Here is a 26,392-nt window from a genome sequence, read left to right on the forward strand (position 1 = left end):
GTTGAACTAGGGCAGCCACAATGCAGTTAGTTACCTCTAATATACAGTCATTGATTTGCACATGTATTTCCGCTCGGGGATGGATGGCGGTCCGGACTGGAGTGTTTTTGAAGTCGTAACAAACTTCATCCTTGCTGACCTGTGTTAACTGTGTCCACCAGGCTGAGGATGAAAGGAACTACCACGTCTTCTACCAGCTCTGCGCCTCGGGCAGCCGCTCGGAGTTCAAAGACCTGGCCTTGAGTAAGTGTCCTCAAGAAGCCACCATGTTGAGTAACTGACACATGATGACGCAAGAGCTCTGATGCGATTACATGCCCAGCTACAGTTCTGCTGGATTTCTTTCTTTCTGTGGATTTTGTGGATATTTATGTCCCCAGCACCCCATCAAATTTAAAAAGCCGTAAAACCTTTCTATGGCTATAAAACTCACTCTGCTACTCACTGTTAAGACGGTAACATTAAACGTTTCAGTCCGTAGGGTTTTGAGTGGCTATTGTAATTCTCAAGGCTTAACTGTGGTGTCTTGTGGCTTCCTGCACTTTGCAGCCAGTGCAGAAGACTTCATCTACACCGCCATGGGGGAGAACATCTTCATCGAGGGGGTGAACGATGCCCATGACTTTGACAAGACGAGAGAGGCGTTCACATTACTAGGCAAGTACCCTCTACTGTGGCTGCTTACAATTATGTGATTGGGGCAGAAATGATGTTACAGCATGCAGCCTCTGTCCACTCAGACTGTGAAATTCCCCATCGTCATACTATTCATGTGTGTCCTCTGAGATATACATTTTAGATTAAAAAAGTTCATAGTAGAAGCCGTGCATATTAACAGACATTAGATCATTGTAGACCGGAATAACTACCGTATATTTAATTAATAAATTAAATGATAAATTAAAAAATAAATATTGACTGTGGTGTTCCAGTTTTGTTAATAAGCCTAGCTATCTTGTGTGTGTGTTTTTTTCTGCTGAGCAGGTTTCAAGGAGAGTTACCAGATGGGCATCTTCAAGATAATTGCCTCTATTCTGCACTTGGGCAATGTAGAGATTCGCTCGGAGAGAGACGGAGAGTCCTGTCACATTGATGTGAGTGTCCACACTGTATGTGACTGTTGATGAGGGCGTATCTTTCTGATGCTTCCACCTTGAGTTCTACAGTGTATTTCTGTTTTGTAGTAGTTTTGTGCTTACTCGTCCTTGCCGTAGGTTCTCTCTGTTTCCATGCACTGGTGCTGTGTTCTGTCAGTGCCTTGTACAGTGTATGGTTTAATACAGTAGATTCAGTTGAAGGAGAGGATTGTGCACATCCCAGGAAAAGGTGCAGGACAAAGGCCAACTATAGTTTTCAAAGTGAGAAGTCTGCACACTTAAAATCCTTTTTGTTGTATTTTATTAAGGATTTTAAGTGTGCGGACATTCTCTCTCTCTCTCTCTCTCTCTCTCTCTCTCTCTCTCTCTCTCTCTCTCTCTCTCTCTCTCTCTCTCACTCTCTCTCCCTCCTATTTCTGTGATGCGTTTTTCTCCTTCTGTCTCCTTCTATTCACACTCTTCTTTACCTTCAATCGCCCCTTTTCAAGCAATTCAAGGTCAGTAGACCGAAACGTTGCAGTAAACCATGCAAATGTGAACGGTGTGCGGGAGCTTTCTTTGCTTTAACGTTGGTGACCCAGGGAGGGGTTCCATTCCTACGTACCTGACCATGGAGGTGTGCAAGAATTCTTCACTTACTAAAGTCTATCTATGTACCGGTAATGCAATGTATAATGTCCGTCTCCTCCCAGAGTGACGACCCCCACCTGCACCACTTCTGTCGGCTGCTGGCTGCATAGTTCTTGTATGCCTAGTGTATTGCTATACTCTGTACTAAAGATGTCTATCTACCGTATATGTATTGTAATATAATGTAATGTACGCCCCCTCCCAGAGTGATGACCCCCACCTGCACCACTTCTGTCGGCTGCTGGGGGTGGAGCGCGAGCAGATGGAGCACTGGCTGTGCCGCCGCAAGCTGGTGACCACGTCCGAGACCTACGTGAAGAACATGTCCACCAAGACGGCCAGCAACGCCCGCGACGCCCTGGCCAAGCACATCTACGCACACCTCTTCGACTGGATCGTGGACAACATCAACCGATCGCTGCACACCACGGAAAAGCAGCACTCCTTCATCGGGGTGCTCGACATCTATGGGTAAAGAAAAGCAGTTTGTCTCTTTTAAATCAATATTTAAAGACACGCTATGAAACTAATTACCATGAATTACTATACTTATGAAGACTAATTTGTTCTTCATGATAAATGGTGAAGAAATATTCAAATGTGCTTGTTGTGGCTTTAACTCATTTAACACATTTTAGCCTAAGCCCTTTTTGGGAAAGGGTGCCCTCTGCCTATTACATCCTAAATAACTCCGAAGCACATACAGACATGAAATAAGTTGCATTTAAAAGCTAGGTCCCTCATTTTGCATTAGAATGTGTTCATTCAGCTCTAACATGCCCACATTTCCAATAAAAACCCTCAAATCTCAAGAGCCTGAATGCAGGGTATATGTGTCTCCAGGCTAAAATGGGATAAGATTAATGCCGTGTATATGCTCTATTGACCCAGGCCCTGGAGTATCATAGACACTGCATTCGGCAAGATGAGGATCCTCGCTTTTAAATGCAACTTATTTCATGTTTTTATGTGCTTTGGATGAGGCTGAGATAGTAAGGTTTTTATAGGCTGAGGGTACCTTTTCCCAAAAAGGGCTCAGGCATTCAGCAGGCATATTTTGCAGGTGCCTTAGCCTTAAATGGGTTAATTCGAGTTTTTCCGTAGATTGTTAGCTTCATATTATGGTCATTACATTGGTTTCATTAGATGAAAGGGATAAAAGCCATTTAATCATTTGAACCCAGTGAAATGAAACATACAGACACCAGCATTGGTGCAGGGAGAAGTACTGTATAGTATGGCTACCATACTAAGTCTTGCATGCATATGTTCCCCTCTCCACCCCTATACATGTCAGTGGTGCCTCTTCTGATTACGGTGCAAGCTGCAGTCATATTGACCGCGGGGAAGAGGCAACTTTGGCTGGATAAGGGGCCCTGTCCGACCAATGGGCCTAATTACATCCCCCTACACCAAGGCCTTAGTATTGATTTTAGGAAATAGCATGGACACAGGAGATGCAGAGCAAGAGGGAATGCAAGATGTTGGGGGGTGGGAATGGGGGGGGGGTTACAACTCCATTGCATGTTTGATCCGCTGGGAGCAGAGACTGGAGAGAGACCCGATATCAGCCATCCTCTTTAATTGCATCTTCCCCTTCCTCCCTTCTCCCCACAGGTTTGAAACGTTTGAGATCAACAGCTTTGAGCAATTCTGCATCAACTACGCCAACGAGAAACTTCAGCAGCAGTTTAACTCGGTAAAGTTCACAGTTGCACTCGCCCCCGTTTTCACCTCCATCTTCTTCTCTGGCATTAGTTATCTCCTCTCAGAGGTGTCAAACACATGGTTTAAAAAAGTAAAAACCCTGCCTCAGTGTACTTCTAACAGGGGTGACTTCACCAAACCGAACTTGCCTGTCTTTAATGCCCAATTCAACCAGCTTATTCATAGCTGGTTGGATCAAATTTGTGTAAGGGTTTTGACTTGCTGAACCGTTCTGAGAGGAGTTACACCTCTGTCTCTGAATGTTTCCTTTTAACACAGGTGACCTTACTGAGTAAACTGGTCTTACCTGTCTTGAGTATTCAATACGATCCGCTGATTCACAACCGGTTGGATCAAATTTGTGGCAGGGTTTTGACTTATTGAACCCAGTTTTGACCCAGCTGTCTCCTCTGAGATGCTATTACCTGACTTGTGTTTGTTTCTATCTTGGTCCTCAGCATGTGTTCAAGCTGGAACAAGAGGAGTACATGAAGGAACAGATCCCCTGGACTCTCATTGACTTCTACGACAACCAGCCGTGCATCGACCTGATCGAGGCCAAACTGGGCATCTTGGACCTTCTGGACGAGGAGTGCAAGGTGGGTGTAGATCATGATGATGATAATAATAATAATAATGATGATAATGGCAATACATAGTTTCATTTAGCACTTTTCATGACGCTCAAAGACGCTTTACTGGTGAGATATATGCACGGTAGACACCACAAGCACACAGTTTAAGGAAAGACTGAACAGAATTAGAGCGAAGCAACAGTACAAAAGAAGACACCAAAGGGCAACGACAACAGATCTGGAGGAAGGAGACGGTGGTGGTTGGTGGTACTGGAGAAAAAGAGGGTGGAGGCAGCGATGGCGAAGGCTCTATTCCCCAGGATGTGGCACTTGGTCCTGATGGTGTGGTGTAGGAGGTCAGTTAGATATGGGGGGGTACAGATTACGGGGGGTATTTGTAGGTGAAGAGGATACACTGTTTTATGGGGAGTCACGGCGGACAGGGGTGATATGTTCTCTGGAGGGGAAGCAGGTAAGCAGGCAGGCAGCAGAGTTTTTGACAAATTGCAGTTTTTGAAGAACATTTGAGACCTCAGCACACAAAATGTCAGTCCATGTCAGGTCATGCCTACAAGGTGAATAGGGACAATGTTTACTTTTAGTACACTTGTAAGTCCTCTGACTGTAAGGCGGGTGTCTTATGAGTCTCGTCAGCATGTCAGTCCAGGTCATGAAGGTAGTGAAGCTGGTTAAAGATCGCATAACCCTGTACTTGTCCAGCAGGACTGAACTATCAGACATTGAACGGCAAAATGTTCATTTCGACATTGGCATTCTTGCTCCGTCTTTATTATTTATGATGCAATGAAATTGCGGGTCAATGGACCTTGGTCTCTAGTACATGAACTCTTTGATCTACCAACGTACAGGGGGCAGTGTTTACACTCTGTACTGCTTGTAAGTCCTGATGCTTTCCCCTCTCTGTGCTAGTTCAATGCCAGCCTAAGCCCATTGGATTCGAACCCAGATCTTTAATTCATTCGTTTGGCCCATGCAAACTCAGCGGTGGGCTCTTTGAAGTCCGTAACCGTCTTTCTGGAGCAGCTTCAAACAGAGTAAACAAGATGTTCCTGTGACAGGTAACCCAGATAGAGCTCTGAACTTGGAGTTCCCTCTGACTTTGTATTTTTACTTATCCCCTCTATCTCTCTCTCACTCTCACTCTCACTCTCACTCTCACTCTCACTCTCACTCTCACTCTCACTCTCACTCTCACTCTCACTCTCACTCTCTCTCTATCTCTTTCTCTCTCCCTCCCTTTCCCTCTTTCCCCCGTTCCCTCTTTCCCTCTTTCTTTGGCTGTGTACTCGCATAGATGCCAAAAGGAACCGACCAGAATTGGGCCCAAAAGCTCTACGACCGCCATTCCAGCTCAGAGCACTTCCAGAAGCCCAGGATGTCCAACCAGTCCTTCATAGTCATCCATTTTGCAGACAAGGTATTGTAGTCAAGTTTCAAGTTTGTTGTTTATTTAGTCAAGTGTGAATTAATTTGAATAACTTGTACAGTGTATGGACACACAATTCATACTGAGCACACATGTGCTGGCACAAGCTATGAAGGGTTTTTTGTTATTATTTTAAAAATAGGAAATTTTATTTTTTGCATTATTGAGGGTAAGGTATAACGCAAGGCAATGTGCCGTTCACTTCATCAATCCTATCATGTTACTTTTTAAATAATGATATGTGACCACCCTTGTTAGAACCCTTCCTCAGTCCCAGTCTCCCGTTTGGCAGTTATTTGTTGTTCATAGCAGACATTGCATAAGGCTTAACCTACAACACTGTAAACTGTTAAACTCGTTGTCTATGGCGGTAAATTACAAAGCGCCTCATGGAAATTACCTGACTAAATTTGGTCCTAAATCACATTTAGTTCTGCTGGTCCTGTTTTCTTTCATGCTCTTGTCATATTCTGTGTTGAGCACATTTTATCTTTTGACATATGATTAACCTCTATTTGACATTTGGATCAGGTGTACTAAATTGGACTAAATTGAATTGACTTTGACATTTCTTCCCAAGATCACAGCAGGCTTAATCCTGTCTCTGGTGTAGTAAGGCTCCTCGCCACATCCTGAGAGGTTTGCTGGCTTTCAAAGAGCAGAACAGTGAATGGAAGTGACTTAGCGTGAAACGGAGCTCCACAGCAGTGTTGGCAGGAACACAGTAGGGTGCCTTCATAGCTAAAGCACTGACAGAAGCAAGTGTGTCTTCCACCGGCTTTCACTGTTCATACCAACTTATAGTCTAGGCTTTGTGGAATATGACTGACAACTTTTGTCTGATATGCTTGTTGCCTAGACTATATGATATGAAACGACTTTCATGTCTGCTAGTGTGTCACAGAACTTGCAGCTTGCATGCATAAAAACTGAAATGGTGCCTACTTTTATTGCATAATATCACTGCTCTGATTGGATTGCTACTCGGGTATCTTTGTTCTGGAGGGCTGCTTTGGTCGTTAGGGACATGCGTCTTGTTCAAACGTGTCCGGGTTCATAATATTTCTTTTGTTGCAGACGCACAACGAGACAAGCCTCCAGCACCATGGCATCTGTTCCTCAGTGGCTGTTTCGCCTGCACTAGAAAACACTAGACGAAACCCAGATCTTTAATCTTCTGTTGTAATCAATGATAATGCTTATATTCAACATTAGAACATTGTGCTCATTCCAAAGTGAATCAAAAAAGTTCCCTGTCAAGTGCTGTCTCTACCTCAGTCTAGGGCTTTTTCGGGTCAATTAGGGCCCTTCTGTATTTTACCGTGCAGCAGGGCCGTTTTCAGGCATTTGGGGGCCCTAGGCAAAGAATTTTCTATATTCAAATTATTGGCAGGGCCCCCCTCAAGAGAGATTTTGGGCACTTTTTGGGCTTTGAACTCAGGGAGGCGCTGCCACACTCCCCACGTTTCCACTGCTGTCATATAAATATAAGTGTATAATCATTCATTCTCGAGGCCTTTCCCACCCCTTTACAGCTGGGTATAGCAATTAGCTAGTTTGCTTGCCTGGTTTTGACAGGCTTGCTGTGCAGTATTCGTGATGAAGCGTCGCTTGTGGAGTTGGAAATCACCCTCACTAAGGACCTACAGCCTGCAGCCTACGTCCTCCTGCTATCTGTAGTCGTGACCATTGCAAACACAAGCTACCAATTACCAACAAAGAGATGATACTTATAGTGCTGCTACTTAATTAGACGCTTCAGGTCTTGAATAAAGAGCCTATATGTGTCAGTCCTGTCCGACAAGAAGCAGAGAAAACTGGTGCACTGCTTTGTAACCTTTGAGTTATTATGTTTATGGAAGATACAAGATGATGTTCACAGAGCTTTGAAGTTCATTCCTTAAGTAGAAATGTTCACTTTACTCAATTCAACTTCTGTGGTGAAGTCGCTTCACGAAAAATGAATGAATTGGGCTGCTTTTGTAGTCCACAGTACAATACATCTCCTCCTCCTTCTTCTCCTCTTCCTCCTTCTCGCTCTCTCCTGCTGTCTCTCTGTCTCTCTCTCTCTTTCTCTTCCACTCTCACTTTTTAAAATGCTTACACCCCTGATCTGCCAAAGTTGATGTAAAATCTCAAAGCATTTAACAGCACCCAGAGGAAGGCATTGCTTTTTAAGTCATCCCATGCATCATCAGAGTTCCAGCAAGCATTAGATGGGATGATTTGTTTTTGATTAAATGAATGTGTTGTTTAGTTACATGTAATTAATATTCCTTTTACAGGTCGAGTATCAATGTGACGGGTTCCTGGAGAAGAACAGAGATACGGTCTATGAAGAGCAGATCAACATCCTCAAAGCCAGCAAGGTGAGTCACCAAGCAACCAGTCTGCAAACAAATAACGCCTCTCCTCCATAGGAAATGACATCACAGAGGCTCTTGTCTGTAATTAGCCCCTTTTCACTGTGATGTTCCAAAGTTCCATTTTGAAGAGAAGAGGAAGAAATTATCAGAAATGTTTGCATCTATACGAATAGAATTTCTATGCCACCAGATGCAGTCTAAAATGCTTCAAATTCATTGAAATGTTCAGATTTTGAAGGCATCAGATGTCATATATGAAAAGGGCCCATTCAGCTTTCAAGATGAGAAAGCACCGACCCAATCACACTTCATGGGCTGAGATAAACTGCAGAGACCCCCAGTTCTGACCTGGAAGTTAAAACGAGCACAAAGCAGTTTGCTCCTTTCAAGGCCGTTGGCAGCTGTAATTAAGACCCTGTTGGCCCGTCAAGCCCGAATAGATTTCCTCTTCTCAGAGCTGTTGTTCTCAACAGGAGCAATACCAATGCCTCCCTGGTCCAAGCCACTGGTGCCAAACAAGTGCCTGTTCTGTAATGAGTATGCTCAGGCTTTTTAACCTTCGATGCCTCAATTTTGTGAGTGGTCAAGCGTGTGCTGCGTCAAGAATACAGATAAATCAACAAGACATAAAAACAAATGATGTGATCCATCAGGTCATTAATGGTATTCTGATGGTACTAATATGACTGCATTATTTCAACACATCTGTACCTGAGCCATGAATCACTTTATGAATTGTCAGAGCAATTCAAAGCAAGATTTTCAGCAGCGTAGTTTCATGCTATGTGGAGCATCGAGAATACTGTTTTTCTTTCTGCCCTCTGTTGCACTTGTGCACTGTAGCTCCTTAGCAATCTTTTTGTGCATTCCAATATGTGACCTTGCGTCCTACACTTGTGCTTGTGGCTTGTGTTTGTTGATGCTCTGCCTCCGTGGAGAAAACAATAAAGTTTCGCCACTGTCCGCCTAGCCACAACAATTTTTGGGGGGTTATTCTTCATTCACCATCCCGTTTGCAAATGAGAAAATTACTTTACAATTGAGCTTTTGTGAGATACTGAAATACAATGCTGTTGTGAGCAGGGCTTTGAACCGTTATTTTTTTCCAAACGTTCCGTTCCGAACAGAAACAGAATTATAACGTTTCCGGTTATGGGTTCCACCAATAAATTGACGTTCCCGAACCGGTTAGAACAAAAAAATATTGTTCCCGGAACGGTTAATTTCGTTCCTGTCAGCTGATTACTCGCCATAGGCCTAACTGACGTTAATTATCCAAGAAAGACGGAAGTGCAAATGAGTCAGCCTACATTCCAATCTGTTTATTCAAGCGGATGAAAAGAATATTCTCCAAAATTTTGTCATTCAGGGACGACCTAAGCGGAGAAGCAGAGAATAAACCTCAATGATGAAAATGTGCGCTCCACGCTGACTTGGGTCACAGGGAGTGCTATGATGGACATTGTGAGTTTGTGCGTATTTGAAGCGGCCATGGATGCCCAATAAAGCCGAACATTCTCGGTGCGCTTTACATGCGCTTCTCTGCAATGTCTTACAATGATGTAATGGAAACTCTGCCCTTTTGTATGACAGTGGTTTCTCTTATTTAAGATGTGGAGTGGAGACTTTGTAATCCACAGCTCTCTCTCCATTCAGTCAGAGAATGTCTGATGTCACACAGCACGTGAACCTCAGCCGTCATGGTAACGTGTGCATAAAAATAATAGCTTTTTTTTTTTAGTTTGAGGAACGGTATTAACTGGTATTAACCGGTTACCATTATTTTTAAATAAGTGTTCCCGTTCCAGAACATAAAAAATAATAACGTTTCCGGTTTCGTTTCTGTTCCGTGTAAAATACAAAAAGTTCCGGGTTTTCGTTTTCGTTCCTTGAACCGGTTCTAAGCCTTGGTTGTCAGTGATGTTATCATGACATATTACTTCCTGGTATGAGGCCACAAGCACAAGTGGAGGACGCAAGGTTCCATATTGGAACGAATCCTTTAAGTGGTCGGGGGGCCACTTAGTCATCTTACCACTTAGAGGCTGACTCAGCAGGAAGACGCACTAAAGAGGAGCAGCACCTGCACCCCCCAGATAAATCCCATGACTCATCACACAACGGAACGGTTGCGGCACTCATTTTTAGTTCTATACCATTATGACCCTCTGGAATTGTATGCCACTTTCTGATTGGCTGTTAAGCGTGCATTAAAATTCTTTGGCACGCATGGCTCGAAAGCAGTGCTGTCCAAAAACGGTTAAAACCTGGGCACCCTTCTGTATTAGGAGGTAATGGAGTGTATCTGTAGCAACCATCAACTACTGTATTTGATGAATGATTGACAACTGTGGCTGAAGGCTGCGTAACAAGGCAAGGCAAGGCAAGGCAAGTTTATTTATATAGCGCATTTCATACACAGGTGCAACTCAATGTGCTTCACAAAGTTAACAAATGTAAATGAAAGGAAACAGGGAAGAAAGAAGGAAATGAATTAGAGTCAAAAAAACATTTAAAACATTAAGATAAAACATAAGGTAAAAATAATAATAAAATAAAACATAAATAAACATAAAACCTTGAAAAACATACACAGTCTTCAGATTTTAACTGTTCGACGACAGAGGAGTCTGGCCTCCTTTTTTCCGTTTACCTGATAGAGTCTAGAATTGTCAGGGTTTTGTCTTCTCTTATTTGACCGTCTTTTCATTCAATCTTCAGAATTTAACTGTTCGACGACAGAGGAGTCTGGCCTCCTTTTTTCCGTTTACCTGATAGAGTCTAGAATTGTCAGGGTTTTGTCTTCTCTTATTTTACCGTCTTTTCATTCAATAATTTAAGAAAGCATCTGAGAACAGCTCTACACTCTACTTAACATTACAGACATTACATTGGAGGGAAATCGAACCAAAACTGGCATGGTCGTGAAATGTGACCCTTTTTGTAGTTAATGGAGGATTGTTTTAAATGCCAAAATCATCTAGTGATATTATTAGTCATAAGCAGAGTAGCATCCTGAGAGAGACTTGCGAGGAGCACCACCTTCCCCCTAGCTAAACGCTCATGACTCAGCCCATAATGGCTGCCTGCAGCACTCGGCTTTATTTCTACAGTGTATTTAAGGGTTAGAGTTGGCCACATGTCTCTTCTCGCTCTCCCTCTCTCTTCTCTATGTCTTCTCTGTCTTATCAGCTCAGTGCATGATGGGAAATCTCTCTCTCGCTCTCTTGCTCTCTCTCTCTCTCTCTCTCTCTCTCTCTCTCTCTCCCTCTCTCTCTCTCTCTCTCTCTCCCCCTCTCTCCCCCCTCTCTCTCTCTCTCTCTCTCTCTCTCTCTCTCTCTCTCTCTCTCTCTCTCTCTCTCTCTCTCTCTCTCTCTCTCTCTCTCCCTCTCTCCCTCTTCTCCCCACCCCCTCATTTCTCTCTCGGCCTCCTGTCTCATAGTACCAGTTTAGGTCTAATTTAGTCTGAAGAGTGATGGAGACCGCCAGTACTGTACCTGTACCACTAAACAGTTTACTTCCTGTAGATGGGACAGGAAAACGCACAGAATGTACTGTATATACTTGCCTGATTATCATAGGCTTGCAATCGAGATTCGCCGAAGGTGTTGCGTCACTAGGAGGGCGCAGCCTGGCTATGTATATACAGCACAGTAGTCAATTCTTGTCTGTTAAGGATGAGTATGGTTAGGTAGGAGATTTTTTTGGGAAAAAAGATAAGATGGTGTTTGTTCACACAGCATTCCAGTTTTTTTCACACCTCCCGTAGCTAAACACGACCCTAAACTCAGTTAAACCTGCACTCATTTGGCTCCAAAGCTTTAAACTAGTTAAGTGACTTAATGCTGACCCATATACACAAACAGGGCCTTGACTCGAGTTGCACCCACACATAGACTTACAGAGGGCATCCCATCGTAACCTTAGGGGCTGGTATACACAGACTTGCATCATCGACCAGGCAGGATGAATTAACAAGAACTCTTTCACAGGGGCAATAACTAGTGCTATTCTTGGCTCCACAGAGGCAAAACCACCGGTTGCCTGGACGGCATCGATATAAACACAGCAGTAAACAAAGCCGTGGGACATGAAAAGCACAGCCGTGTGTGTGTGCGTGCGCGTGCGCGTTCGTGCGTGCGTGCGTGCGTGCGTGCGTGCGTGCGTGCGTGTGTGTGTTCAAGATTTTTTGTAGCTGTTTGAGTAGTGTTGGCCATGTCATGTAGACTCTGCAGTCAAAGGATGTCACGACTGGGGAATGTTGTCATTCTCTCTTGTCAGAAGAACTCCTATTAGACGAAACAGCCCAGTTCTGGCAGTAATGGTTCAGGCTAACATGTGCATTGATGCAGTATTTAGTCATTGTCTTTGGGCATACCTCTGCTCACATTTTTATACTGGATAGTCAAGATTCCAATAGGTTCCATCTTGTTATTACAAATGGACCAGCCTAGTGCCACACAAATTCATCAGCTACCAAAAAATGTCACACATCCCACATCCCCTTGTTCTGCCTATGCACATAATAATTCATCGTACACCTTATGTACCCGGTTCAATGGAGAATGGCTTCAAAAAGTTCCAGCAGGAATCAAATGATTAACAGTGGCAAAACCACTAATAGTTCCCCCATTGGTTGTATTTGCATCATCACTCCTCATTTACATCAACCACATTAGCTGAGCCTGTTTCCTGTTGACAGCCCCAGAAGGATATCCAAATACGTGCTTAATTGGGTAACACTTTATAATAATGTTCCTTAGTAAAGACTCAGTAAATAATTAACTAATGATGAATAAAACATTAACAAATGTTTTTATTATTAACTAAATTGTATTAATGCTTTATAAAATATCTACAAATGATATATGCAAGATTTTACACACATTATAACAGAGTATTTTATTCATTTACAAGCAACTTGTAAAAGTTTGATAAATATAAAATATTAACAGCATTTCCTAGTCATTTACAAGCATTTGTTTACATTTCCTAGTCATTTACAAACGTTTGTTAATGTTTTGTTCATCAATAGTTAATTATTTATGAAGTCTTTATAATGCTTTTTTGCATCCATTATTCTAAAGTGTTACCCTTAATTGCACAGTAATGGCAAGTGTACTGAGCAGACACTCTACTGTGCTTGTGACCTCTAGCTTGCTAATTGACAGTGTCTGTGCAGACCCCCATATCTTCGACCATGCTGTTTGATGTGGTCAGGTCAAGTCATTTTATTTCTGTAGCAAAGTGTTTCTCAACAGGGGCTCTACAGCCCCCCCAGGGGGCATTTGGGAGCCCTACGGCAGGCTAATGATGAGGTCAAAGGGGCGTTGGGAGGCTCATGATGAGGTCCAGAGGGGGCCTTTGTTCAAACAAGGTTGAGAACCACTGCTGTAACAGCATAGATAAAAAGAGATAGAATAGGTGAAAATGTACATACCTGTACAAGTCAAAAGTAGAAGCAGCTTAAAAGTAGTTAAAACACATTTTCTTTTTTTCTCCCTCTCTCTCTCAGTTCCAGCTGGTTGCTGACCTCTTCCAGGAGGGTAAAGAATCCTCCTCTTCCTCGTCCTCTTCCTCGTCTAGCAAGTCCTCCAGGATCAATGTGCGGCCGGCCAAAACCATCCCCAAGGCCCACAACAAAGAGCACCGCAAGACAGTGGGACACCAGGTGGGGAAGCTCATACACTACCTCTGTACCATGAGCTCTTTTGCAAAGTGTTAAGTTGTAACCTCCTTTTGATGTTCTTGGAGCTTCAAAACATTTAGCTTTTTTCAACGTTGCCCACAACTAAACTGTTTCTATAACAGGACCTGTATGAATAAGAATCTACACAGTGCTCTTTTATGCCTGCGTTCTTAAAGGGGCATGCCACTATTTTGGGGCTTAATACAGTAAAATCATTGGCCAGGGTTTATAAAGGTGGTAAAGTGTCTTATTTTTCATGTAAGCCGTTGTCTTGCTTTAAGACAAGTTAAAAGAGGGAGCATGTCGCTAAGCTAGTGAAAGTCAATGGATCCGTGTAGCATGCTTTTATCTGTATTAAGCCCCAAAATAGTGGCATACCCCTTACATGACAGTTCATAATGCACTACCAGAGTTTACAGAGCACTGCAAGTTTTTAATCGAGACCGTGAATAACTTTTCCATCATACAGTAAATTATCCACTTGCTATTGTAATGAGTGAAACATTTTGCCATTCTTAGGCCTACCATTTATGTTTTACTGTTTTATAGTATGTATGGCAGAGAATTCTGTGTTATCTTTTTGAAAAGGGGCCATGCCGGTTAAAACATCAAGGCCAAATATTACTCTGAGAAAGAGTGACTTTCTGCGATTGCGTGCAGCGTCAAGCACCCTCTTTGAAGTCTTCTGCAATAAGCTTTTATTTCACACACATTTTCCCCTTCTATCCTGAAGTCATGAGCTGTGGTCTGCATGCCTCTGTGACCAGTCAAAGGCGGTTCATGTATACATTATGGGGGGAGTATCCTATATTATTAGACATCATAAGGCAATGCCTCTCGGTTCATGTATACATTATGGGGGGGAATAGCCGACTGTGTATTATTAGACATCATAAGGCAACGCCTCTTCAGACGGGTTAAGCGATATGTTCTGATTGTGGTTTTCTGCGGTGCAGTTCCGCAGCTCCCTGCATTTGCTGATGGACACCCTGAATGCCACTACACCTCACTACGTCAGGTGCATCAAGCCCAACGACTTCAAAGAGTCCTTTTCGTAAGTACTACCAATATTTATTTCTGTCTTACTTGCAGTGAAGCAGGCAGATTCATTCAGCAGTTACGTACTGCCACCTCGTATTGTTGCAATGTTTTGATGTTTTTAAGGTAGCACATGCGTGAGTGTGTTGTTTCTATCATTTCCAGCAATTACACTCTTACACTTGTACATTATTAAATAGACCTACTCGTAACACACTGACTGTCTTGGAATCAGGTTGCCGTCGTGTCTGCAGCTCTGTGCAGTCTGTAATATTGTGTTATGTGGCCTGGCTGCGAGCTGAAACAGAGTCGCTGCTGTTTCACTGCACTAGCTTAGACTAATTTCATTCCCTCTGGACTCAAACCCCTGTAGTGGGTTATATTTGGACAGCCTTTCACTAGCGGATGATATAATAGTGACCCATGGTGTATGACTGGTCAGACATTGGCAAAGCTGATTGGCTCCCTCATGCTGGTGCTGTAGAGATTGATGGACGAATCAAAGTTTATAGAACCCTGGAGACACTTATAGCGCGTTCAGGCCAACTGAGAACCGTGCTAGTCAAGTCAAGTCAAGTAGGTTTTATTGTCAATTTCTTTACATGCACTGGTCATACAAAGAATTTGAAATTACATTTCTTGCTTTCCCATACAGACATAGACTAATTAAGGTAAGGACATAGACAGTATAGACATAGACAGTACTTATACATGGACTTAAGACAGTATGGACATAGACAGTGCTCATACAGACATTTAAAGTGCAAGACTGGACAACAGAAGACTTGTAGAGGACATACATTAAGAGGTATTTGTTGTGCTTTTGTGCTTTTCCTAAAAAAGTCCTTTATAGCGTTCTGACATGGTAATATAGTAGGCATTTGAANAAAAATAAATATAAAAAGGTCTGTCAAGTACACCAGCAGCAGTGTGTGTGTGTGTGTGTGTGTGTGTGTGTGTGTGTGTGTGTGTGTGTGTGTATGTGTGTGTATGTGTTTAGTGCAGGTAGAAGGTGCGGTGTGCGTCTTGTGTGTGTGTTCGTGTGTCTGTGTTCGTGTGTCTGTGTGTGTGTGTGTGTGTGTGTGTGTGTGTGTGTGTGTGTGTGTGTGTGTGTGTCAGTGTGTGTATGTTTGGGTTTAGTGCAGAAAGTGCAGTGTGCTTGTGTGTGTGTGTGTGTGTGTGTGTGTGTGTGTGTGTGTGTGTGTGTGTGCATGTTTTTGAGTTAGTGCAGGTTGAAAGTTCAGTCACAAGTATAGTAGTGCAGGTGGAATGTTCAGTCGCAGATATGGTGGTGGGGATGGGGGGGGGGTGTCAGTGGCCTTGCTGGCTAGAGGCTGACAGTGGGGGGGGGGGGTTGTCAGTGGCCTTGCTGGCTAGAGGCTGACAGTGGAGGGAGAGTGGGTTGAGTGTTCAGCATCTTGATCGCTTGGTGCATTGTGCTGCTCGCCAGCCGGGTGGTACGGGAACGGAGGCGCCTGTACCTCTTTCCAGAGGGCAGGAGGCTGAACAGTTTGTGTGCAGGGTGGCTTGTGTCTTTGATGATCATCAGTGCTTTCCGGGTGAGGCGTGTGGTGTAAATGTCCTGCAGGGAGGGGAGTGGTCCTCCAATGATCTTCTTCGCTGTGTTCACAACACGCTGGAGTGTCTTCCTGTTTTTCTCCGTGCAGCTTCCTCCCCACACTGTGATGCAGTTGGACACGACGCTCTCTATGGTTCCTCTGTAGAATGTTGTCATGATGGAGGGTGTAGCACTTGCCTTCTTTAGTTTGCGCAGGAAGTAGAGACGCTGATGGGCCTTCTTCGCCAGTGATGTAGTGTTGGTGGTCCAAGAGAGGTCGTCGCTGATGTGCACTCCAAGGAACTTGGTGCTGCTCACTCTCTCCACAGCATCGCCGTCGATGGTCAGTGGTGGCAGTTGTTTTTGGACCCTTTGGAAGTTGACAACAATCTCCTTGGTCTTGTTGACATTCAGCAGGAGGTTGTTGTCTTTGCACCATCTGGCCAGCAGGTCTACTTCTTCTCTGTAGTGAGTCTCATCGCCCTTGGTGATGAGGCCCACCAGTGTTGTATCATCCGCAAACTTCACTAGATGGTTAGTGCTGTGGGTCGTTGTGCAGTGGTGTGTCAGCAGCGTGAACAGCAGGGGGCTGAGAACACAACCTTGCGGAGCCCCCGTGCTCAGGGTCAGGGTGCTCGAGGTGTTGTTCCCTACCCGTACTGCTTGTGGTCTTTGCATCAGGAAGTCCAGCAGCCAGTTGCAGAGGGAGGTGCTGAAACCTAGTTTGTCCAGTTTTCTGATGAGTTGTTGTGGTATTATGGTATTGAATGCTGAACTGAAGTCAATGAACAGCATTCTCACATATGAGTCTTTATTGTCCAAGTGGGTGAGGGCTGGATGGAGGGCAGAGCAAATTGCATCCTCCGTGGATCGCTTGGCTCGGTATGCGAACTGGTAGGGGTCTAGGGTGGGGGGTAGGGTGGCTTTGATGTGTGACAGGACTAGCCGTTCGAAGCACTTCATGATTATGGGCGTCAGTGCTACAGGACGGTAGTCATTGAAGCATGATGGTGATGATTTCTTCGGCACAGGTATGATGGTAGCAGCTTTGAAAAGTGATGGGATGACTGCTTGCTCCAGAGAGATGTTAAAGATGTCTGTGAAGACATCCTTCAGCTCTTCTGCACAATCCTTCAACACTCGGCCTGGAGAGCCCGTTCCCGCACCTAATCGCGAACCGACCGTCGTGTTCACGTCACAGATATTTGCGTCCGCTAACTGGAAAGTTGGTTCGCAATGCGAACCGCAAAATACTAGGTTTTTCTCTGCGAACCGTGACGACAGCGTGGCCGTCAGCAGGTTCATCCGGGTAACACAGTCACGTGCGGAAAAAGTTCAGAGCCCGGTATGAACACAGGCGGTTCGCAGACAAGCACTTTAGTGCCGAACGTAACTGACACCGGCTCCGTTCTGGTCGGCCTAAAAGCCCTATTAGAGGAGGAGTGAATAAGGTCTTAATGAATTTGCAACTGATTTAGGATTAAGGATTTCCCTGCATTAATACCAGCTGTCTGCCATCTTGAATCTCGTTTTTTGAGGTTTAATGTAGGAGAAGGTGCATTGCAATGCTGTGTTTTGGGCATTAGCGTTTGGCTGACTTGGTGTCTTGGCCTGGAGGTCCTGATGGGCATGTGGGCTCCAAAAGTATTAAGTCCATTAATCACATGAACAGAACTTGCACACCGATGTGCTGTGACCTGCAGTGTGCAACAACACGTTTTGTTGTGGAAAAGTTTTTCTGGGTGTAGAGAAGAACAAAAGAAGCTTCATCTTCATTGTTCCATTTCTGATAGTTAATCTACTGCCCATGTGGCATTAAATGCCCTTCTCTCTCCTGGTGTAAAATGGAGCCGTGCCCCTTGTTGTTGTTTTGTTTTGCCTGGCCTCTTCTCCTTGCTACGGATTCCTGAAGGAACAAGGGACAAGGGTCTGTTCATGCTGTGTAAATTGAAAGAGGTGACCCAGTCACATGCTGTCAGGAGTGGAGAAGGGCTCGCAGAGAAGGGAAGGGAAGGGAAGGGGGAAAAAAAACATGCTCTGGGCTGTTTGTGTATACTTGGTGCGGGTCGCCTTGTAGTTCAGAGAGCTGTGGGGACAGCGTCTGGTCTGAAAGCAACAAAGCCGCCACCGTCCACATGCCTCTCTCAGGAGAGACCTGTGTGATGCTCACCAGAAAGTTACGGTAGGAAAAGATGTAAACACAGAAACATGCATGCTGCATGTCTGCTGTTTATTCTTACTCTATGTTTTTGTATATTCTGATATGGACCATGCACTTGTCTGACATAAATAAATAATTGAATTGAATTGAATTGAATTGAATTGAATTGGATTGAATTGAATCGAATTGAATCAAATATCAGAACCACTTAACTCACCTTCACAGATATATGTTCTCATCAGGAATGCTTCCCATGAAATGATGAGAGAGAGAAAGAGTTGAACGTTTGTGTAATGGGATGCATTAATGCAAATCTACTGTGCAAATTATTGTCTTTACATGTGATTATGTGTCTACTGTACATGTGATGACATGTGACTGTTAATTCAGTTTGAACACATGTACTATGGAAATGTATTTACGCCAGTAGTGCTACCAAGGAGGACAGGACGACACAGTTCCTGGAACTATTTGTCAAAGGGAATGCGTGCATGATCTAATGTCGAAAATTACGGTCTCTCCACCTCTGCCTATTGACTTTCATTCACTGCGTGTGGTCCTTTGCGTGTGCGTGTGTGTAATGTAATATATTTCTGTAGGTTCGACTCGAGGAGAGCTGTCCAACAACTGAGAGCATGTGGTGTCCTGGAGACCATCCGCATCAGTGCGGCAGGATACCCGTCCAGGTACTGTACTGAGAACAAAAAAATACAGTCGAACATAAACAACATTGAAGGTAGTGATGGAGTTTCCTGGAGTGTTAAAAGTGCTGAGACAAACTGACGGCCGTCCAATTTGTAGTGGGTGCCGAATAGCTGAATAGTGTGTGTGAGAGAGATATCTTAATCGCTCCTGTCACCTCGGTGAAATGTGCTTGCTGATGCGCGACTCGCGAGCCTTGTAAATGATGGATTTTCAGGACGGGAAGGCAGACATTGATTACTGCAGCCCTGAATTTCCCCTGATGATGGGTGTTGTAGAACAACAATAAGCATCCGAATTGAGGGAGAATGTACGTAGCGCGTGCTTGTGTGTATGCGTATAGTACTATTGTTTTTTGTTCCGGGGAAGACACTGTGTGTGTGTGTGTGTGTGTGTGTGTGTGTGTGTGTGTGTGTGTGTGTGTGTGTGTGTGTGTGTGTGTGTGTGTGTGTGTGTGTGTGTGTCTGTGTGTGTGTGTGTGTGTGTGTGTGTGTGTGTGTGTGTGTCACTGTGTATCTCTGTGTATCTCTGTGTATCTCTGTGTATCTCTGTGTATCTCTGTGTTTGTATTAGTGTCTTATTGTGTGTTTATGCCTGTAGTACTATTGTTTTGTTTTGGGAAAGACACAGGTCAGGAGATGTTGAATTCCATGGCGATGAGATGGCGGCACTTAACCAAACACCAGTGCACTGTTCACAGAGGCAGATTCACATAGGGAGCAGAGCTGAGAAGAGGGACCTTGTGTGCGTGCGTGCGTGAAAGAGAGAGGGCGTGCGTGCGTGCGTGCGCGTGTGCGCGTGTGTGTGCATGAAAGAGAGAGAGTGTGTGTATGTGTGTGAGTGAAAGAGAGAGGGGGTGTGCGTGTGTTTGTGTGTGTGTGTGTGTGTGAAAAAGAGAGAGAGAGAGTGTGTGTGAGAGTCTGAACTTGTGTGTGTGTGTGTGTGTGTGTGTGTGTGTGTAGGCCGTAGAAATCTGGTGCTCATCATTAGGAACAAGAGCAGCATTTAGAGGAATCCTCCCAGACACTCAGACACTCGGGCAGTCAGGAAGGCAGGCAGGCGCTATAGCATCAGATGACTTTGGCATCTCCAGGCGGTGACACACACACACACATGCGTATGCGTTTCCCCTCCAGTTTGCACCATTTGTGTCTTTGTCCATGTACACGGCTGTCCTGCTGCTGCAAGTCTACGTGCTGTCGCATTATGGGGCCACGCTTGCTTTAGTCTCCATTAGTGTGTGCGTCGTGTTAAGTGTACCCCTGTGGCGTATGATGAAGGAAGCGCTGTACAGACTGTGGAGGGGGTCGAGCGTGTACCAGGAGAAGCGGCAGGTACAGAGTAAGGATGTGCTGCTGCCCCTCAGGTGGACGTACGGAGACTTCCACAGCCGCTACCGGGTGCTGATGAAGAAGAGCGACCTGGCCGCCGGCGACAAGAAGCTGCTCTGCAGGAAGCTGCTGGAGACTCTGATCAAGGTGAGCCAGGATGGATCAGGCACCATATGTGTGTTTGTTTGTTTGTTTGGTTACAGTGGCGGTGGCTCTGGCTCAGGTGGTAGAGGAGCTGCTGCTGGAGACTCTGATCAAGGTGAGCCAGGATGGGTGGGCACTCGAAGCGCTTTACATTGTATGCCTCACATTTACCCATTCACACTCACATTCGCACACTGGTGGCAGTGGCTGCCACGCAGGGTACCACCCTGCCACCAGGAACAACTTGGGGTTGAGTATCATGCTCAAGGATACATCGACGGGGTCAGGCAGAGCGGGGTTGTGTGTTACAAAGGCGGTGGCTCAAGTGGTAGAGGAGCCGTTTGGCAACCTGAAGGTTTCGAGCCCCGCTCTGCCTGACACTATCGATATGTCCTCGATGTGTCCTATTGTTGTTTTTTTGTCAAACATGTCTTTATTGAACTTTTATTATTTGCAGAACATCACAACCCACACCCACCCCAAACCCAAGGCACACACACAAAAAAACAAAATACAAATAACAAAAAAGCAAAAACAAAAAACATAATAATCATCATCCCAATAACTAAACAAATTCCCATTCAAATTCCCACTGTATCCCTGCCCCTGTACTTTAATATTATTACTTTTAAGAAAATCATAAAACATTTTCCAAAACCTGTGAAATTTCCCCTTTAAAGTAAAACTGATTCTTTCTAAAGCGATTCACTTATTGTTGATGGTCTGACTTAGAGCTGCTTGGGCCAAATTTATGGTGCTGTGTTTACCTCCCAAATCTGGGATTGACTCCTCTTATGTGTCATTGTGTTGGATGACTTGTCAGAAACAGGTGCTGTTTAGTGCTGATGAAGGCAATTTTTTAAGGGAGCTGTTGTCCCTTTTGGATTTTGGTCATTAGAGAGTTGAACATGTGGTTGGATGTACTTGGAATAGTGGATACACCATTACTCCTTAGCATCGCAGCTTAGCAGACCATCCGTTGTTCTTTTCTCTTGTGTTCTCAGGGGATATGTTTGTTATTTTCTGTTATTTAAGTGCTGTTACCCTAATGTTCTTTACTGTTCATGATCTGTGCTTTCCGTCCCTGCACAAGGCTACCTCGAGGGGTTTCATGCTCTTACAGCAGCAGAAGCACTCAAAGACAAACGGCAGCAAGGTTTTGTTTCTTAGGGGAGAGGAAAAGTGGAAAACAAGAATTCATTTGTATAACAAAATGATTTCTTGCTATTCTTGTTATTCTATTTACAGCATTCTTGAGGCAAACAAAAATAGCTACTTGGGGGAAATTGGGCATACATTATTTAGCAAATGTGAGTTTGAAATAACTTGAAAATGTTAAACTATATATATTTCTAATACATAAAAACCTGACATGTTTTTTTTGTTAAACATGATGTACTGGACAGCGTAGGTTACTCTAATTGGACTGGTTTCTCAAAATACCTCTTCAAGATCTTGTTATTATCACTGGCCCCCTAGACGGGGATAGCCAGGACAGATATTTCAATGACCTGGGGTAATTCTAAGAAGGTGGTAAACTAGTGGTGCGTTTCTCGACAGCAACGTTGCTAACTACATTAGAAATGTATTTGGTTGAAATGCTATTTTGCATTGGCAACCTACTAAGTTGCTAACTGGTTAGCAGCGATGCTTTTGAGAAATGGGGTCCAGGTTAAGTTAACCTTGAGGTAGTGGTCTATCAGCAAATGGAAGAGCCTGGAGTCCTCATTTTCTTAACTGAATGATTCCTGACGGCTATCTTTTTTTTTAGGTTTACCATTGTAAGTTAACATAGCCAGGTTTATCATAAAACCATGTCTCCTGTAGTCAGTCTGTCTGTCTGTGTCTGTGTGTCTGCCCACAATGTTTTAGGATGCCTGTAAGGACACCAAACCCACCAATTGCATCTACTGTTGGTAGGGGAGCAGGTTACTATCTCGGACTGCTCTTGTTGTTAAACACTGTGGCACAATGGCCTCTCTCTCTCTACACAGGACCCTGACAAGTTCCAGTTCGGTAAGACCAAGATCTTCTTCCGGGCGGGCCAGGTGGCCTACCTGGAGAAGCTCCGCGCCGACAAGTTCCGCTCGGCCTGCATCAAGATCCAGAAGACGGTGCGGGGATGGCTGCAAAGGACACGCTACAGGAAGATCCGCAAGTCGGCCCTCACGCTGCAGAGATTCGGACGAGGCTACCTGGCGCGCAGGTGAGACGGGCAGAGGGGTCCATTAGAGGATACAAGGGAGGATGAAGGAATAACGCATCACCATGTGCATCCTCGCTTCTCTGGCATCTAGACTCCCTCCTTAGTTCTCACCCTGTCACCTTTGTGTAGTCATGAGGCAGTATGATGGAGAAAGCAACTGGAGTAGGGAGGTTGATATGGACCCAAAGTGTTTACGCTGCCCCCATTCATTTACACATTTACGTCACGGTGGCAGTAAATTAGAGTCGAGTAGACTAATTTAATTAATACAAAGCAGCAATATTTACTTGGTGTTCCTTTTGCTTCTTACGTAATTGTATTACTAGTTAAATTTGTTTTAGTTTGGCGGTGAAATTGTATCATGACTCATTGGTAGTAGTTGTAGAGGCAGTAGTTGAAGTTTGTACACTACAGTTGCTCTTATGGTTGTCACATGCCATGCCTCATAACTACTGTACAAGGCACAAGCTTTTCCATCTAATCTGTTTTTTAAATCTCTCTCACTTTTGTTTGCTGAATCCACATCTAATCCCAATTTCTTTCACACTTTCTTCTCCATTGCCCCTCTCTCTCATTTACGTTCTATCTCTTTTTCTCTCCATCTTTCTCTCTCTCTCTCTCTCTCTCTCTCTCTCTCTCTCTCTCTCTCTCTCTCTCTCTCTCTCTCTCTCTCTCTCTCTCTCTCTCTCTGTCTCTGTCTCTGTCTCTGTCTGTCTCTGTCTCTTTCTCTCCCTCTCTCTCTCTCCATCTCTCTCTCTATCTCTCTCTCTCACGCTCTCTCTCCACCCCCCACCCCCCGCCTCTCTCTCTCTCTCCCTCTCTCTCTGTCTCTCCATCTCTCAGGTATGCGGAGCAGCTGCGTCTGACCAAGGCCGCCCTGGTGTGCCAGAAGCAGTACCGTATGGTGCGCGTGCGGCGTGAGTTCCTGAAGACGCGCTCGGCTGTGGTCACCATCCAGGCCTTCTACCGGGGCATGTTCGTCCGCCGCCTCTACCACGAGGTAAAACAAAGGACTGGGACATTGCTATACCTTTCTCATTCAGTAATATTACACTAAAGTTTTGTGTCAAAGTCATTCTAAAACTGTTCTTTTTGTGCAGTTCAATGGTTCACTATCATGTCCCACTCTATTTGCACAGTTCACAGTTTTCAACAGTTTTTATGTCTCATAGTTTGCTGCAGGGTTTCATACCTGTAATATCAAACTGTAAAGTGCTACAGTAGATGTTAGGCAACTGGATCTGAATTCAAAACTTGAAACTAAAAGGGCAGTTCAGTTGCCTAGAACTTGGCATTTGGGACTACTATGGATACTAAAGCCTCAACTAATGGCACTCTTCACAGAGACACCATTGCATCACACTCCATATATCCATAGTGATACTGTATGCCTGCACTACACTACCCACTGGCACTTCTTCAAGCCTTAGTACAAAGTAATTCTTCACTCACCGTCTGCCTGTGCAAACGCTCTTCTGGCTCATTAAGAGCCGAATAATTAGCCGGACTCAATGGGCTGCATTGACTTCTAGAAGTGATGAGGATTTAAGATGCGAGAGTCTACCACTACTTTGACACATTGCCCCCCACACAGTATATTTTCAGCAGGGAAACAGTGGCTCCATCCAACACATTAACTCTACAAGGCAGTAGCTGAACTGCTACATAGTGCACTATACTGTGAAGGAGTATTTTGAACTAAGGAAATGCACTATACTGTGAAGGAGTATTTTGAACTAAGGAAATATGTACACAAGTCGATGGCACAGATTCGGATTGTTACACTTTACACTTTACGTGAACTGCATTTACATTTTATTTTGCACATTAACCTTAGCCGACACTTCTATCCAAAAATGACTTACAGTTATTTAAAGTAGGTAGTCCCTGGAATAAAGTGTGATTAGGTGCCTTGCTCAAGATCACTTCAGCCATTACCTACTGGGTTAGGGTGGAGTTCAAACCTGCAACATCTGAAGACCAACTCCCTCACCAACCAAAGGTTTAGCCATAGGTGATTCAAAAAGAAGCTGCAGGTCCGGAGTGGAGAGAATATGAAGTTCTCTCAAATGTACTGTAGCTCTGTCAAATCTAATTGTCCTGCCTAATTGTTCATCCTCTATGTCCCCCCTCTAGTTCCTGATTCACCACAAGGCCACCATCATCCAGAAGTACGTGCTGGGCTGGCTGGAGAGGAGGCGCTACCAGCGCGCTCGCAACGCCGCCATCGTCATCCAGTGTGCCTACCGCCGGGTGCTGGCCAAGAGGCGGTTCAAGCAGCTGAAGATCGAGGCCCGCTCCGCCGAGCACTTTAAGAAACTCAACACGGGCATGGAGAACAAGATCGTACAGCTCCAGAGGAAGATGGACGAACAGGTGTGTGTCTGTGTGTGTCTGTGTGTGTCTGTGTGTGTTTGTACGTGCGCATGTGTGCGTGCGCATGTGTGTGTGCGCATGGGCTTGTGTTTAATAGGATTTCTGGGTTGTGAGGTTGTCCTAATACTGTTCTTGCAGTATCATTGGCAGAAAAAAGGGATTTTGTAAACCTGTTGCATTTCCCATTTATGTAGCTGACACGAAGGACAATCTTACAAGGACAACATGTTTTGATAGTTGAGGATCCTTTTAACATTAGCTGTCAATAAATGAAATGACAACCAATAAAACTTAGTCAGAGGGCAAAGAAAAGGTTCTACTTCAATGTCATTTTTTCCTGACAATTTTATCTCACTGCCAATCTAATGCCTCAAATGCTCATTACCAATGCTTAATGCATGACCTAACTAAATTATTGAATCTGAGGTGCATTTCATGAGATTATGCTATTGAAGAGCTGAATTGGTTGTTTTAAACTAAACTCTTTTGATAATATTACCTGGATGAATGTAAATCTCCCCAGACACGCTGATACATTGTCCATGTCGTTGTCTGTCTGTCTCCCTCCAGAGCAAAGACTACAAGACGCAGGCCGAGCAGCTGAACGTGACCAACAACGCCCTCAACACGGAGGTGACCAAGCTGCACAAGGAGCTGGACGTCATGCGCAGTCGCCAGAACAACAACACCCAGATGACCTCCCTCCAGGAGGAACTGGAGAGGCTGAGGGCGGAGCTGGAGGAAGCACACGCCCACAGGAAGCGCCTGGAGGAGGAGCACAGCAATGAGAAGCAGGGCCTGGAACAGGTGAGGGATAGCTTGGCCACGCTACTCCAAAGACATCTTCTATTGAAGATCATTCAAACTCCGTGCGCCCAATGCAAAGGAGTGTGCTCAAGTTTGGTGGTCTCCTATGCCTTGAAATGGCAAAGTGAGCATGCGCACTGCACAGCAAAAGCAGCAATGCATCATAACGAACGCGGCCATAGCTTTCTCCACCGAGGTGAGGTGAGGTGACACCGAGGCCAGAGCCACAGGAAAGAACAAAACTAAGTAGTTTGACTAGCACATGTAACGGAGGCCAACTAGCAGAGCGTGGCGTGGAATGTTAGTAAACCTCCCTCCCGAAGCCGCATGCAGTATCGGTAGCATTGGGCTATCGGACTGGCTTTGGTTCATGCTGTGCCTGCCATACCCAAACCGATGCGTTGACTAGGAAGTGGTGAGTTTGAAAAAAAAAGTTTGAGAAAACAAATAAGTTTCCCCGCTGTCAGCCTAGCCAAAACAATTTTTGAGGGACTGTTGTTCATTCACCATCCAGTTTGCAAATGAGAAAATGACTTCACAATTGAGCTTTTATCAAGA

The 26,392-nt window shown here is 44.6% G+C and overlaps 1 protein-coding gene across 2 annotated transcripts in view; it reads left to right on the forward strand.

Annotated features, from left to right (window-relative positions):
- myo5b (myosin VB) overlaps positions 1-26,392 on the forward strand; it is a 104,677-nt gene that overhangs the window by 39,347 nt on the left and 38,938 nt on the right. For both annotated transcript variants that reach the window (XM_063210236.1, XM_063210238.1), the window contains exons 7-22: positions 162-243; positions 550-657; positions 985-1,094; positions 1,933-2,198; positions 3,345-3,426; positions 3,893-4,033; positions 5,325-5,447; positions 7,742-7,825; positions 13,338-13,493; positions 14,468-14,565; positions 18,868-18,954; positions 20,337-20,448; positions 22,440-22,651; positions 23,495-23,651; positions 24,788-25,027; positions 25,598-25,834. In XM_063210236.1, coding sequence (XP_063066306.1) covers positions 162-243; positions 550-657; positions 985-1,094; positions 1,933-2,198; positions 3,345-3,426; positions 3,893-4,033; positions 5,325-5,447; positions 7,742-7,825; positions 13,338-13,493; positions 14,468-14,565; positions 18,868-18,954; positions 20,337-20,448; positions 22,440-22,651; positions 23,495-23,651; positions 24,788-25,027; positions 25,598-25,834 — 2,295 coding nt within the window. The remainder of the gene's footprint in view (positions 1-161; positions 244-549; positions 658-984; positions 1,095-1,932; positions 2,199-3,344; positions 3,427-3,892; positions 4,034-5,324; positions 5,448-7,741; positions 7,826-13,337; positions 13,494-14,467; positions 14,566-18,867; positions 18,955-20,336; positions 20,449-22,439; positions 22,652-23,494; positions 23,652-24,787; positions 25,028-25,597; positions 25,835-26,392) is intronic.

Source organism: Engraulis encrasicolus, chromosome 11, assembly GCF_034702125.1.
Source record: "Engraulis encrasicolus isolate BLACKSEA-1 chromosome 11, IST_EnEncr_1.0, whole genome shotgun sequence".
In the NCBI taxonomy this organism is placed as follows: domain Eukaryota; kingdom Metazoa; phylum Chordata; class Actinopteri; order Clupeiformes; family Engraulidae; genus Engraulis; species Engraulis encrasicolus.